Source organism: Hypanus sabinus, chromosome 18, assembly GCF_030144855.1.
Source record: "Hypanus sabinus isolate sHypSab1 chromosome 18, sHypSab1.hap1, whole genome shotgun sequence".
In the NCBI taxonomy this organism is placed as follows: Eukaryota; Metazoa; Chordata; class Chondrichthyes; order Myliobatiformes; family Dasyatidae; genus Hypanus; species Hypanus sabinus.
Window position 1 is genome coordinate 8,229,580 of NC_082723.1, and position 14,642 is coordinate 8,244,221.

Sequence of the window (14,642 nt, forward strand, 5' to 3'; positions counted from 1 at the left end):
TACCGCAGGATACTCCAGGAAATCCACAGGTATGGATTATACGAAGTGACAGTCATACATCCGTTGTGCACCGAGTGCCGATGATCAACACAATCTTTGGGGCATGGAAGAGTTCCAACTCGTAGCAGTGAGAAGTTGAAGTTCCAACAGCTGCTCTCTCACTCTTTCTCTCTCTGTCTCTGACGTCACAGCCCCGCCTTATCAGGCACTTAAAGCGACACTCAGGTAAACGATCCTGCGGTTTCCTAAAACAATGCACCTCCAAATTCAGGCAACAGACTTCCACGGTGCAGAGTCAGAAACCAAAGAGTTGCCAGACTGAGTTAGGGCTTTGGGGCTCCAGAGAGAGATGCAGTCCAAAGTTTACGAAGAGGAGGAGGAATCAGACTAATAGGATGCGGCTGCAAAAGAAAGATCCGTAACATTTGGAAACAGGCTGATCGAAAAAGAAGGTGGTTATTTCTGCAAAATACTGGTGGAAATCAACAGATGAGGCCGCAAATGTGAAGAGGAATAAACAGGCTACATTTAGGCCGAGCCCCTTCATAATGCCTAGTCTGTGTACTCCTCTGCTTAGTTCCTGCCTGAACTGCAGAGTTCCTCCAGCATTTCGTGCATGTACATCTCTGTATTCCCAGTAACTGCAGAAACTCTTGTGTTTCACATCTGCATTTTACTCTGGCATGAGATACACGTAGATATTGAGTATATTGTTTATAGGAACCGCTTTCTGCTTTAAAACAGCTGCTGATTTTTCTATACACACGAAATAAAATGAGGTATGGACATTGAAACGGTGCTTACAGAAATGTTTAATGGCGCCGTGATTACCCATAAGGCTGTGCGTTAGATATTTCGGCGGCGCTGAAGCACCGATCGAATGCGCAGGCGTCAGTGCTGTTGACGTCACTGTGTATCACGTATTCGCGCAGTACAGAAAAGGCCTTGGGAAATTCCAGTGCAAGTAAGAGTTATTCTCCATTCAGCTAATTCAACTCCGACTTCGGGACAATGTCCGTGAGGTGCGGCCAATGTGCCCTGCTATCCCGTGGCAGTCCTAATTTTTTTCCCTCTCTTTCATCCCCGCGATCTGTACACGGGCCCCGGGGAGCTTCCAGCTGACGAGGGAATGGGAGCCGATGGATCTCTCAGACAGAGCTGAGCTCCGGAACTCGGAGAAAGGGAACAAAATCTTTTACATCACCAGTTGAGAAAATCACCTTTGTTCTACCTCCAATCATTAATAAGAGAAAATCTGCAGATGCTGGAAATCCAAACAACAGACACAAAATTCCGGCGGAATGCATCATTAGTACACATTTCTACAGTTGCTGCCTGGCCTACTGAGTTCCTCCAGCATTTTGTGTGAGTTGCTTGTTTTACCTCCTCTTGTTCTGGACTTTTCTACCGGTGAAAACATATTTTGTCCCATTTTCTCTGGGTACATAATGATATCAAACACCTTTGTCAAGGGCAACAAATAGCTTTCACATCACAGATGTGCCAGTCTACAATGAGACAGACTACTGCCCTTCCCTTGATATTCATTGGCATTGCCAGCAAAGAATTCACCACCATCAGTCACCTGGAGGAGGGTTCAGGAGAAATATTTATGTACAGTACAGAAACCAGTGATATCTATGTGCATTGTGGTGATGCAAAATTTGCTGGAGAATTTGCGAGTGAGAAGAAGTGGCTTGATATTGGAAATAGGACTTTTTAAAGCATAATTTAGCAAGCCAACCACATATTGACAATATGCAAAATCTTTGGTGAGAAAATCCTTCATTACCCATTACAAACCTGCTACATAGGTTGTGTGAGAGTGCAGATGAACTTGATCGAACACAGAAGAGATCAAATTTCCTATCAACAGTGATTTACCAGCTGTGAAAATGAATATCTCTCTATATAAAATTCACTGTGCGCATGTTGTCACTGGGTAAAAAAATGCACAGTACAAGATTTATGTGCACACCAGTCATCACAAATTAGAGGGGACATTGGTGGGAAGGTGGGGAGACCTCCAGTGTCCCTGATGCCCTCACCGACAAGATGTGCATCCAGCTGCAATTGAAATGGATGAATTCCAGGACATCCAGGAGTTGGAGGGGGTGATAGATATGACATGAAGATGGGTAAGTTACACCCAAGGTGCAGGACACAGGAAACTGGGTGAGAGCCAGGAAGGGAGATGAGGTTAAATACCCATCGCAGAGTACTCTTGTTGCTATCCCACACAACAACAGTAGACCACTTTAGAAACTATTGAGGGGAATTACCTGGCAATGGAAAGTCAAATGGCTGATAGGGGATTTGTTAGGGGAACAGAACAACAGGGGATGAATATCCTAGTGGTAAGGCTTGCTAGTGGAGGGTGGGGGGAGAGTTCATGTGGTTACGATAAGCTGTAGGGGGTGTGGGAAAATGACAGAACAGATAGTGGACAATGTGAATTGAATTGACTTTATTACATACATACTTCATAAACATGAGGAGTAGAAATCTTTAGGTTACGTCTCCATCTAAATGTGCAATGTACAATTTTAGTAGTTTATAATGGATAACTTCTACATAGGACAGTCAATATAACATCAAAATGCAATTGTATCAGCATGCATTAATCAGTCTGATGGCCTGGTAGAAGATGATGTCCCGGAAGTTGTTGCTCCTTTTGCTGTGGTACTGTTACATGGATGGCAGCAGCAGGAACAGTTTGTGGTTGTGGTGAATTTGGCCTGTTGTTCCCCGATACCCTTCGGACCCTTTTTACACATCTGTCTGTGTAAATGTACTGAATTGTGGAAAGTAGATTGTGCAATGTATAATTTCCTTGTTTATATTTAGAACCTTTTTTAGGTGTATAAAACGATGAGGTGTATTGAGCGTGTGGGTGGCCAGAGGTTTTTTCCTCAGGGTTGAAATAGTTAACACGAAGGGGCATAGTTTTAAGGTGCTTGGAAATAGATACCGAGGGGATGTCATGGGGAAAGTACTTTATACAGAGAGTGGTGGGTGAGTGGAATGCACTGCCGGTAGCAGTGGTCCAGGCAGGTACAATGGGGTGTTTTAACAGCATCTTAGATAGGTACATGGAACTTAGAAAATTAGAGAGCTATGCGCTAGGAATGTTCTATGCAGTTTCTACTTTGTCATCCCTGGAGATTTATCCACCCTAATCTGCCACAGAATAGCAAATAACTTCTCGTCTTTAATCTGTACAGGGTCCACGATTTTAATGCCACTTGTCCACACTCCCATAGACCCTTTGTCCATCTCCTGAGTAAATAGAGATGAAAAAATATTTCAGATCTCCCCATCTGGATTGGGGACCAACTTTGTGCCTTGCAATCCTTTTGCTCTTAATCTATCTCTAGAATCCCTGATTATCCTTAATCTTTTCTGCAATGGCAACCTCGTGCCTTCTTTTAGCCATCCTGATTTATTTCTTATATGTTCTCTTGCATTTCTTATACTCCATAAGAACCTGCCGGCCTATCCCTGTTATGCAACTCCATTTTGTGCTTCACCAGGGTCTCAAGATCTCTTGCAAACCAAAATTCCCTACAGTTTCTATCTTTAACTTTTATTCTGAGAAGCACATACCCGCTTTGTACTAACAAAATTTTGATTTGATTTACCAAGCACAACTTTGCCATAAAGCAGCCTGTCCCAGTTCTCAGTTGCCAGATTCTGGTGTCATGATTCCAGGTGTTGATCCATCCCTGAACACATCCACCTTTCCTCTGATGATCCTTTTATTGAAATATACAGGGGTCAGCATATTCACTGCACCATCCCTGACTGTCTGAGGACAGAACAACCCCTTCAAAACCCCTCCACTCTCTGTTCCATTATTCAGGCCCACTGCAACTTTAGTTTAACACCCCCCCCCACCACCAATGCTCACCTCCAACCGTGCAGCTCTATTACCCCCTTGGCTTTCATATCCCAGATCAATAAACAGGACCTGCATACCAGGTGCAGGCAGTTAGGAACAAATGTGGTACTTATGAAGTACAAGAAATTCAAGTGAAAGAAATAAAAGAAGGCATGAGGTTTCCCCAACAGACACGGTGAAGGAGAATCCTCAGGGATTCTGCAGATATGTTAAGAGCAAAAAGATTGCAAGGGAAAACATTAATCCTCTGGAAGATCAGAATGGTTATCCACATGTGGTAACAAAATAGATGGGGGAGAGTTTTTTGTTCATCCATATTTACATAGGAGACAGACACAGAGTCTATAGAAGTGAAGCAAAGCATCAACTTCATGGACCCTGTACAGATTACAGAGGTGGCGGTGTTTGCTGTCTTAAGGCAAATTAGCGTGGATCAATCTCCAGGGCCTGACAAGTTGTTCCCTCGGACCCTGTGGAAGACAAGTGCAGAAATTTTCGGGGCCCAAGCACAGATATTTAAATCATCCTTAGTGACAGGTAAGGAACTGGAGGATTGGAGGACAACCAATGTTGTTCCGCCGGTCAAGAAAAACTCTAAAAATAAACGAGGAAATTGTATATTGGTGACCTTAACATCAGTAGGGTGAAAGTTATTGGAACGTATGTGCAGGATCCGGATATATAAATATTTGGATGGTTGTGGACTGATTAAGGATAGACTGCATGGCTTTGTGCATGGTAGGTCATGTCTAACCAATCTTATAGAGGCTCTCGGGGAAGTTATCAGGAAAGTGGATGAAGGCCAGCCCATGGATTTTCTATACATGAACTTTACCAAGTTCAGTTGGCAAATTCTCATATGGGAAGTGAGTCCGGAAGGTTCAGTCACTCAGCATTCAAGATAAGATAGTAAATTGGATGAGACACTGTCTTTGGGAGAAGCTAGAGTGTGGTAGCAGAAGGTTGCCTCTCTGTCCGGAGGCCTGTGACTAGTGGTGTGCCACGGAAGACTGTCATGGCTTGCAGTGCGAACTGGACCAGGTGGAAAGATGGTTTGAGAAATGGAAAATGGAATTTAATGCAGACAAGTGTGAGGTGTTGCACTTTGATAGGTCTTACACAGAGACTGGTCAGGCATGGAGCAGTGTTGTAGAGGAAATGGATTTGGGAATACAGGTCTATATTTCATTGCAAGTGGTGTCACAGTTCGATGGGGACAGAAACGAAGATTTTGGCACATTTGCCTTCATAAACCAAAATACTGAGCACAGGAGATGGATGTCATGTTGACTTTGTACAAAACACTGGTGAGGCCTTATTTGGAATATTGTGTGCAGTTTTGGACACCAACCTGCAGGAAAGATGTAAAAGAGCTTGAAAGAGTTCAGAGAAAATTCACAAGGATGTTGTCAGGTCTGGAGGACTTGTGTTAGAAGGAGAGATTGAACAGGTCAGGGCTTTAATCCTTGGAATATAGAAGATTAAGGGGACATTTTGATGGAGGTGTACCACAATTATGGCAGTTATAGATGGGGTAAATGCAAGCTGGCTGTTACCACTGAGATGGGGTGGGACTACAAACAGAGGCCATGGGTTAAGGGTGAAAAGTGAAGTGTTAAGGGGAACATGAGGGGAAACTTCTTCATACAGATGGACATCCGGGTGTGGAATGAGCAGACAGCACAAGTGGTGCATGTGAGCTCAATTTCAACATCTAAGAGGTTTGTATAGGTACCTGGATGGTAGGTGTATGGGAGTAGACAGTTTAAATATTTCAACACAAACTAGATGGGCCAAAGGGCCTGTGTCTGTGTTATACTTTTCCATGACTGACAAGAACCTTAAATAATACTAACATTCACTTGAATTCCTTTTAACAGCTGTGCAGACCAACCATACATCTGAATTGGAGATATTTACATGGTGTTAAAACTGTGGCACTTTAACAGTACACAAAAGAAAACCCCAGCTGCACATCAACAAAGGCTATTTGTGTAACAGTGTTTCAGTTAACGTGGGGCAAGGCACCCATGCAGCTGAATGGGAACAGAGAATAATACCAATGGAGAGAGTCAAACTGATCCAAGTAACAGTTTGAAGATGGAAAAAATGCCCGGTTCTTACAGAGACAGGAAGAGCATCAGTGAGTTTGATTCCAGATACCAGCACTGTGCCCAGTTAGAAGATAATTTCTCTCTCCAACTTGGGTTGAACCTCGCTGTAACAGTGTGATGTCAGATTACACCTTGACAACTATAGTGATCTCATCTGAAATGGTGTCCTTCATTCATTGATGGATTTTGTAAATTTTTTTGCAGGTTAAAAATGACAAGGGGTTTGTCCATGGGAATTCCAACAAAACACACAAGTTTTGCTGTCTCTGTCCAGATATTTATGAAGTGGAGCAAGGGATTCGCTCGATCATCCTTCCTGCTCAGACTGTGGGGTGCGATTCACTCGATCATCTGACTAACTGGCACGTCTTTCATTTTACACGAGGGATCCCATTCATCTGCTCAGAAAGTGGGAATTAATTCAGTCTGTCATTTCAACTGACGGTACATCAGCAAGTTCACACTGGGCAAGGCCATTCACCTGTTCTGTGTATGAGAAGGGATGCAGTCAGTCATCCCACCTGTGGACACATCAGTCAGTTCACTCTGGGCTGAGTCTGGTCATTTGCTGAATTTGTGGGGAAGGATTCAGTTGGTCATCTGACCTAATGTCTCACCAGCGAGTTCACAACAGGGAGCGGTCGTTCACCTGCTCAGACTGTGGGAAAGGATTCAGTTACTCATCTAAGCTGAAGGTACATCAGCGAGATCACACTAGCGAGAGGCCGTACACCTGCTCGGACTGTGGGAATGGATTCACTCAGTCATCTACCCTACAGAGTCACCAACAAGTTCACACTGGGGAGAAGCCATTCACCTGCTCAGACTGTGGGAAGGGATTCACTCAGTCATCCACTCTACAGAGTCATCAACGAGTTCACACTTGGGAGAAACTATTCATCTGCCCAGACTGTGGGAAGGAATTCACTTTATTATCTCACCTACAGAGACACCAATCAGTACACACTGGAAAGAGGCCATTCTCTTGCTCAGTCTGTGGGAAAACATTCACTCAGTCATCCTACCTACAGAGTCACCAATGAGTTCACACTGGTGAGAAGCTGTTCACCTGCTCAGACTGTGGGAAAGGATTCACTTGGTCATCTGATCTACTGAGACACCAGCGATTTCACACTGGGGAGAAACCATTCACCTGCCCAGTCTGTGGGAAACAATTCACTTTATTGTCTCACCTACAGAGACACCAGTCAGTACACACTGGAAAGAGGCCGTTCACATGCTCAGTCTGTGGGAAGGCATTTACTCAGTCATCCCACCTACAGAGTCACCAGCGATTTCACACCGGGGAGAGGCCGTTCTCCTGCTCAGACTGTGGGAAAGGATTCAGTCAGTTATCCGAACTACAGAGTCACCAACGAGTTCACACTAGGGAGAAGCCATTCACCTGCTCAGACTGTGGAAAGGGATTCACTAGATCATCCACCCTATTGGCACAGTCAGTTCACACTGGGGAGTGGCCATTCACCTGCTGTGAATGTGGGAAGGGATTCACTCGGTCATCTCATCTACTGAAACACCAGAGAGTTCACTCTGGGTAGCGGCCAATCACCCACTAAAAGATTGGAAAGAGATTCCCTCAGCCAGTGTGAATTCACACTGGGGAGAGGCTGTTCACCTGCTGTGAATGTGGGAAGGGATTCATTCAGTAATCTAACCTTGTGACACACTGCTGGGTTGACACTGGGAAGAAAGTTTCAGTAAGCTTCATGCTAGAGATTTGTCCATCACCGTTGCTGAGTGCAATCTCAAGAGTGACTGTCGGTGCTGAACTCTGCAATTATTGCTGCTGCTCACCACAGCCAGTTCTGCACACTGGTCACTGGGCACGGGAGGAGTTTCATATAACCATATAACAATTACAGCACAGAAACAGGCCATCTCAGCCCTTCTAATTCGTGCTGAACACTTACACTCACCTCGTTCCACTGGCACACACTCAGCCCATAACCCTCCATTCCTGTCCTGTCCATATACCTATCCAATTTTACTTTAAATGACAATACCTAACTAGTTTCTACCACTTCTACAGGAAGCTCGTTCCACACAGCTACTACTCTCTGAGTAAAGAAATTCCCCCTCGTGTTACCCTTAAATTTTTGCCCGCTAACTCAACTCGTGTCCTCTTGTTTGAATCTCCCCTGCTCTCAATGGCAATAGCTTATCCACGTCAACTCTATCTATCCCCTTCATAATTTTAAATATCTCTATCAAGTCCCTCCTCAACCTTCTCTGCACAAAGAATAAAGACCTAACTTGTTCAACCTTTCCCTGTAACTTAGATGCTGAAACCCAGGTAACGTTATAGTAAATCTTCTCTCTACTCTCATTATTTTGTTGACATCTTTCCCATAATTCTGTGACCAGGGCTGTACACAATACTCCAAATTTGGCCTAACCAATTCCCTGTACAATTTTAACTTTACATCCCAACTCCTATACCAATGCTCTGATTTATAAATCCCAGCATACCAAAAGCTTTCTTCACCACCCTATCCATAAGAAATTCCACAATCAGGGAACTATGCACCATTATTCCCAGATCACGCTATTCTACTGCATTCTTCAATGCCCTACCATTTACCTTGTATGCCCTATTTGGATTATTCATACGAAAATGTAGCACTTCACACTTCTCAGCATTAAACACCATCTGCCATCGTTCAGCCCACTCTTCTAACTGAACTACATCTCTCTGCAAGCTTTGAAAACCTACTTTATTATCCAGAACATCACCTACCTTAGTATCATCTGCATACATACTAATCCAATTTACCACCCCATCATCCAGATCATTAATGTATATGACAAACAACATTGGACCCAGTACAAATCCCTGAGGCACAGCACTAGTCACCGGCCTCCAACCTCACACTACTCACTGGCATCTCCCATCCAGCCACTGTTGAATTCATTTTACTACTTCAATTAATACCTAACAATTGAACCTTCCTAAATAACCTTCCGTGTGGAACCTCTTACTGAAGTCCACATAGACAACATCAACTGCTTTACCCTCGTCAACTTTCCTCGTAACCTCTTCAAAAAATTCAATAAGATTTGTCAAACGTAACCTTCCATGCACAAATCCATGTTGACTGTTCCTAATTAGACCCTGTCTATCTAGATAATTATATATATACCATACCTAAGAATACTTCCATTAATTTACCCACCACTGACGTCAAACTGACAGGCCTATAATTGCTAGGTTTACTCTTAGAACCCTTTGTAAACAATGAAACAACATGAGCAATATGCCAATCCTCCGGCACGATCCCCATTTCTAATGACATTTGAAATACTTTTGTCAGAGCCCCTGCTATTTCTACACTACCTTCCCTCAGGTTCCTAGGGAATATCCTGTCAGGACCCAGAAATGTATACACTTATAGATTCATTAAAAGCACCAGTGGTTCATCCTCTAATCGTCATAGTTTCCATAAATTCCCTACTTGTTCCCCTTACCTTACACAATTCAATATCCTTCTCCTTAGTGAATAGCGAAGAAAAGAAATTGTTCAAAATCTTCCCCATCTCTTTTGGCTCCACTCTGATTCTCTAAGGGACCAATTTTATCCCTTACTATCGTTTTGCTATTAATTTAACTGTAGAAACCCTTTGGATTTATTTTCACCTTACTTACCAAAGCAACCTTGTATCTTCTTTTAGCTTTTCTAATTTCTTTCTTAAGATTTTTCTTACATTCTTTATATTCCTCGAGCACCTTATTTACTCCATGCTGCCTATATTTATTGTAGATATCTCTCTTTTTCCTAACCAAGTTTCCAATATCCTTCAAAAACTATGGCTCTCTCAAACTTTTAACCTTTCCTTTCAACGTAACAGGAACATAAAAATTCTGTACCCTCAAAATTTCACCTTTAAATGACCTCCATTTCTCTATTACATTCTTCCCATAAAACAAATTGTCCCAATCTATTCTTTCTAAATCCTTTAACATCTCCTGAAAGTAGGGCCTTTCTCCAATCAAAAATCTCAACCCTGGGTCTAGTCCTATCCTTCTCCATAATTATATTCAAACTAATGGCAGTATGGTCACTGGACCTGAAGTACTCCCCAACATATACCTCCGTCACCAGGCCTATTTCATTCCCTAAAAGAAGATCCAACACTTCCCCCTCTCTAGTCGGTACCTCTATGTATTGCTGCAAACAACTATCCTGCACACATTTTACAAACTCCAAACCATCCATCCCTTTTACCATATGGTCTTCCCAGTCTATGTGGAGAAGTAAAATCTCCCACAATCACAACCCTGTGCTTACTACAAATATCTGCTATCTCCTTGCAAATTTGTTCCTCCAATTCTGACTAACTATTAGGTGGTCTATAATGCACCCTTATAAATGTTACTACACCTTTCCATTTCCTCAATTCCACACAAATAGGCTCCCTAGATGAGCCCTCTAATCTATCCTGCCAGAGCACCACTGTATTATTTTCTCTGACAAGCAACGCAACACCTCCCCCTCTTGTCCTTTTGATTCAATCACATCTGAAGCAACGAAATCCAGGAATATTTACTTTTCAATCACGCCCCTCCTGCAACCATGTTTCACTGATAGCAACAACATCATATTTCCAGGTATCAATCCATGCTCTTAGCTCATCCACCTTTCTTACCATGCCCCTAGCATTAAAATAAATGCATTAAAGAAATTCTCCACCTCTTCTTCTCTGTTTATCTCTAACAGTACAAAGAACATTACTGTCTTATTTTTCTTCCTTCTCCCATGCATCTGTTCCTACTCTCTGGTTCCCCTCCTCCTCCCCCCCCCCCCCCACCTCCGTACCTAGCTTAAATCCACTGGAGCCTCTCTAGCAAACCTGCCTGCAAGAATATTTGTCCCCCTCCAGTTCAGATGTGAAACGTCCCGCTGGAACAGGTCCCACCTTCCCTGGAAAACTGCCCAATTATCTACAAATCTGCCCTTCCTCCTGCACCATGTCTTCGGCCACGTGTTGATCTGCAGTATCTTACTATTTCTAAACCCACCTGCACGTGGCACTGGTAGCAAACCTCGCCAAAGCCGGCCTACTCTGCCTCAGTCCACTCCGACGCCGGCCACTGTATATGGCGGTCTTTCTTTTTAAAACTTTGGCGCACTGCGTCACGCGCCTGTGCAGTCTAACATCTTTGCCCAAATCATTTAAAATAAACAGCTTCTCTCCGAGCTTCTTTTACCTCTTCCCTCTCCGCCTCTTGCCGTGATTTAAATAACCATTGAAAACTTCCTCTCCTTTTTATACCTTTGGCACGGTACGTTTCTTCTCCAGACTGAAGAAGTCAATCTGACTGAAATTCTGTCTGAGATGTCCTTCGCCCTTCTAATCTCTGGGCTGAGGAAGAATGACATTGGTAGTTAACCTCCTTAACCTCGACTCATTTTCATATTATGGGTCATTTTCTCTCCTGAGAAAGAACTCCTGTCCTCTGAAGACTGAAAGCAGAATGGGAAACCATCAGTTGGATGTTCCAACGAAGCAGGGACAGAAACCAGATGCAGGTCTGCACAGGGCAGAGTTTGGGGCTCTGAACGATGGTCGGGGTAAGATCGTATGATGAGGAGAAGGGAATGAGCAGCGGGGTGTGGCAACGAATGACAGAGTATCAACATTTAGAAGCTGATTGACAGAGAAAATCTTTCGGTTGTCTGACTGATAACATAAACAATACCTGTGGTGAGGTGCTCCACTGGTTGAGGAAGATGTGCATGTTGGGAATGGTTTTATCTATTCAGGGAGTTGTTCCTGCTTGTTATCCTGTAATATTAATAATGGCCTCCAAGGTTCCCCAGCATTTTGTGTATGTGTTGCTTGGATTTGTAGAATCCACAGATCTTCTCCTGTTTTTGATAAGAGCAAAAGTTGGGTTATATAATATAGCAAGAAAATAGTAAGAAGTTAGAGGATTGGAAAGCTTTGACATAACCAACAGAAGACAAATAAAAAACACAGGATAGACAAGACGAAAAATTAAGGTAAGTGAGCCAATAATATAAAGTATCAAAAGTTTTTCGGATATATAAAGAGTAAAATTGAGGCAAGAGATGATATTGCACCACTGGAAGATGATGCTGGTGAGTTAATAATAGAGGAAAGAAACAGCAGCCGAATGTAATAAGTATTGTGTGTCAATCTTCACTGCGTAAGACGCTAGCAGTATAAGACCATAAGACATAGGAGCAGAATTAGGCCATTCAGCCCATCAAGTCTGCTGCGCTGTTCTATCATGGCTGATCCCAGTTCTCACTCAACCCCACGCACCTGCCTCCTCGACATATCCTGTAATGCCCTGAGTGATCAACAAACTATTAGCTTCTGCCTTAAATGTACCCACAGACTTGGACCCCACCGCCGTCTGTGTCAGAGAATTCCGCAGATTCACCGCTCTCTGACTAATTAAAATCCTCCTTAACTGCTCTAAAAGGTCGCTCCTCAGTTTTGAGGCTGTGCCCTCTGTTATGGCTACCCCCATTATACAAACTGTCCTCTCCTGATCCACCCTATCTAGAGCTTTCCACATTCGGTAGGTTTCAGTGAGATATACCCCCCACCACCTGCATTTATTAAACATAGGTAAGTGCAGGAGTAGAGGCCCAAGGCTGGCAAACGCTCCTCATACCTTAACCCTTCATTCCAGGAAACATCATCTTGAACATCCTCTGGACTCTCTCCAACGACAACACACCTTTTCTGAGATATGGGTCCCACATCCTCTGTGCAGCATAAGTAGTGTATTCTAAAATATCCACATTATCTCCTTGCTTACATATTCTGATTCACTTTAAATAAATGCCAGTATTGCATTTGCCTTCTTTACCATAGGCTCAACCTGTAAATTAACCTTCTGGGAGTCTCGCCCGAGGACTCATATTACCCGCTGTACTTCTAATGTTTGAAACTTCTCCCCAATCAGATAATAGTTCACTATTGTTTCTTTTGCCAAAATGCATTATCATACATTTCCTAATATTTAATGCTATCTGCCACTTTTTTGCCCGGTCTTCCAATTTGTCTGTGACTTGCTGCAATCGTATTGCTTCCTGAGCCGGACCAACACCTCCACCTATCTTTGTATCACCCGTAAACCTTGCCACAAAGCCATCAGTTCCATTATGCAACTCATTGACAAACATTGTGAAAAGTAGCGGACCGAATACTGACCCTTGTAGACCACAAGTCACTGCTAGCCAAACAGAAAAGGTTCCTTTTATTCCCACTCGCTGCCTCTTGGCTGTCAGCCATTCCACTATCCATGCCAGTATTTCTTCTGATTTTTATCCTGTTCAGCAGTCTCATGTTTGACACCTTATCAGAAGCATTTTGAAAGATTAATTAAATTATATCCACTGCCTCTCGTTTGTCCATCCTGCTTATGACTTCCTCGAAGAACTCTAACAGACTTGTCAGGCAAAATTTCCCTGTAAAGAAACTATGATGGCTTTGACTTATTTTATCATTAGTCTCCTAGTACCTCAAAACCTCATCTGTTATGTTAGACTCAAACGCTTTCACAGACACTGAGGTTAGGCTAACTATATATATATTTTTTAATTGCCTGGTGTTGAATTTTAAAAGATACCCAATTATCTAACTTCCTACTCACTTTTGCTACCTTATATGCACTTCCCTTGGCTTTTATGCAGTCCTTAACTTCCTTTGTCAGCCACGATAGCCTAGACCCGCCATTCACTTTGGAAAGACGAGTTTGAAGGCAAAGTACATGGTTAACAGCATGATTGGTCATGGTCCGGATTGGTTTCCCTTTAGTTTACCTAGTTTGTGTTACGATCCGGACCGTTGACTCCTTGTTTACCTTTAATTCCCTTTTTTCCCGTGTCCCTTGGGCTTGGTAATTAAAGGCATGTTACTCTCGACCGAACTGGCAGTTTATAAGTCTCTGGGTTCAGCCATTCGGCATGAGAACATTAACGAAGTCACCGAGGTCAGTGACAGCAAAAGTCATCTAGCAGGATCCCTGCATCGCCCTGCCTCTGCCTGGAGCTTTGTCTTGCCTTGCTTCGCCTTGCCTGTGTCTCAGTCTCGCCCTGTTTGCAACTGTCTGTCGGTGTCCGCATCTTCGATAGGCATGTCCGGCCATTTTGCCGCTACTTAGCGTTCGGAACTGTCTCATCGTGTCTGCGTTCTGTGTGACGACTCCCGGCCCTACGACCTGTACCCAAGGAGGGGTCCCGGCTCGGTGTTCCATGTTCCTATCCTCCCTCGACCCAGGCTCAATGTTCTGCGTTCCTGTCTCTCCCTCGACCAAGGCTCTGGTGTTCCAAGTATCAGGTCCTGGCTCTGGCGTTCCAAGTATCAGGTCCTGGCTCTGGCGTTCCAAGAGTCAAACCCTGGCTCTGGCGTTCCAAGAGTCAAGCCCTGGCTCTGGCGTTCCAAGAGTCAAACCCTGGCTCTGGCGTTCCAAGAGTCAAGCCCTGGCTCTGGCGTTCCAAGAGTCAAACCCTGGCTCTGGCGTTCCAAGAGTCAAAACCTGGCTCTGGTGTTCCAAGAGTCAAGTCCTGGCTCTGGCGTTCCAAGAGTCAAACCCTGGCTCTGGCGTTCCAAGAGTCAAGTCCTGGCTC

General features: G+C 43.8%; 1 protein-coding gene across 1 annotated transcript; it reads left to right on the forward strand.

Moving 5' to 3' along the window:
* Positions 1-923: 923 nt before the first annotated feature.
* LOC132407307 (zinc finger protein 664-like) lies at positions 924-14,359 on the forward strand. Its single transcript, XM_059993617.1, has 2 exons — positions 924-1,365; positions 6,220-14,359. The coding sequence occupies exon 2, from the start codon at positions 6,624-6,626 to the stop codon at positions 7,056-7,058; it is 435 nt and encodes a 144-aa protein (XP_059849600.1). The 5' UTR covers positions 924-1,365; positions 6,220-6,623; the 3' UTR covers positions 7,059-14,359.
* The last annotated feature ends 283 nt before the right edge of the window (positions 14,360-14,642 follow it).

Bases quoted from the DNA above. Each gene is read 5' to 3' on its own strand.
- LOC132407307 (XM_059993617.1), top strand. From the start codon at position 6,624: ATGTCTCACCAGCGAGTTCACAACAGGGAGCGGTCGTTCACCTGCTCA.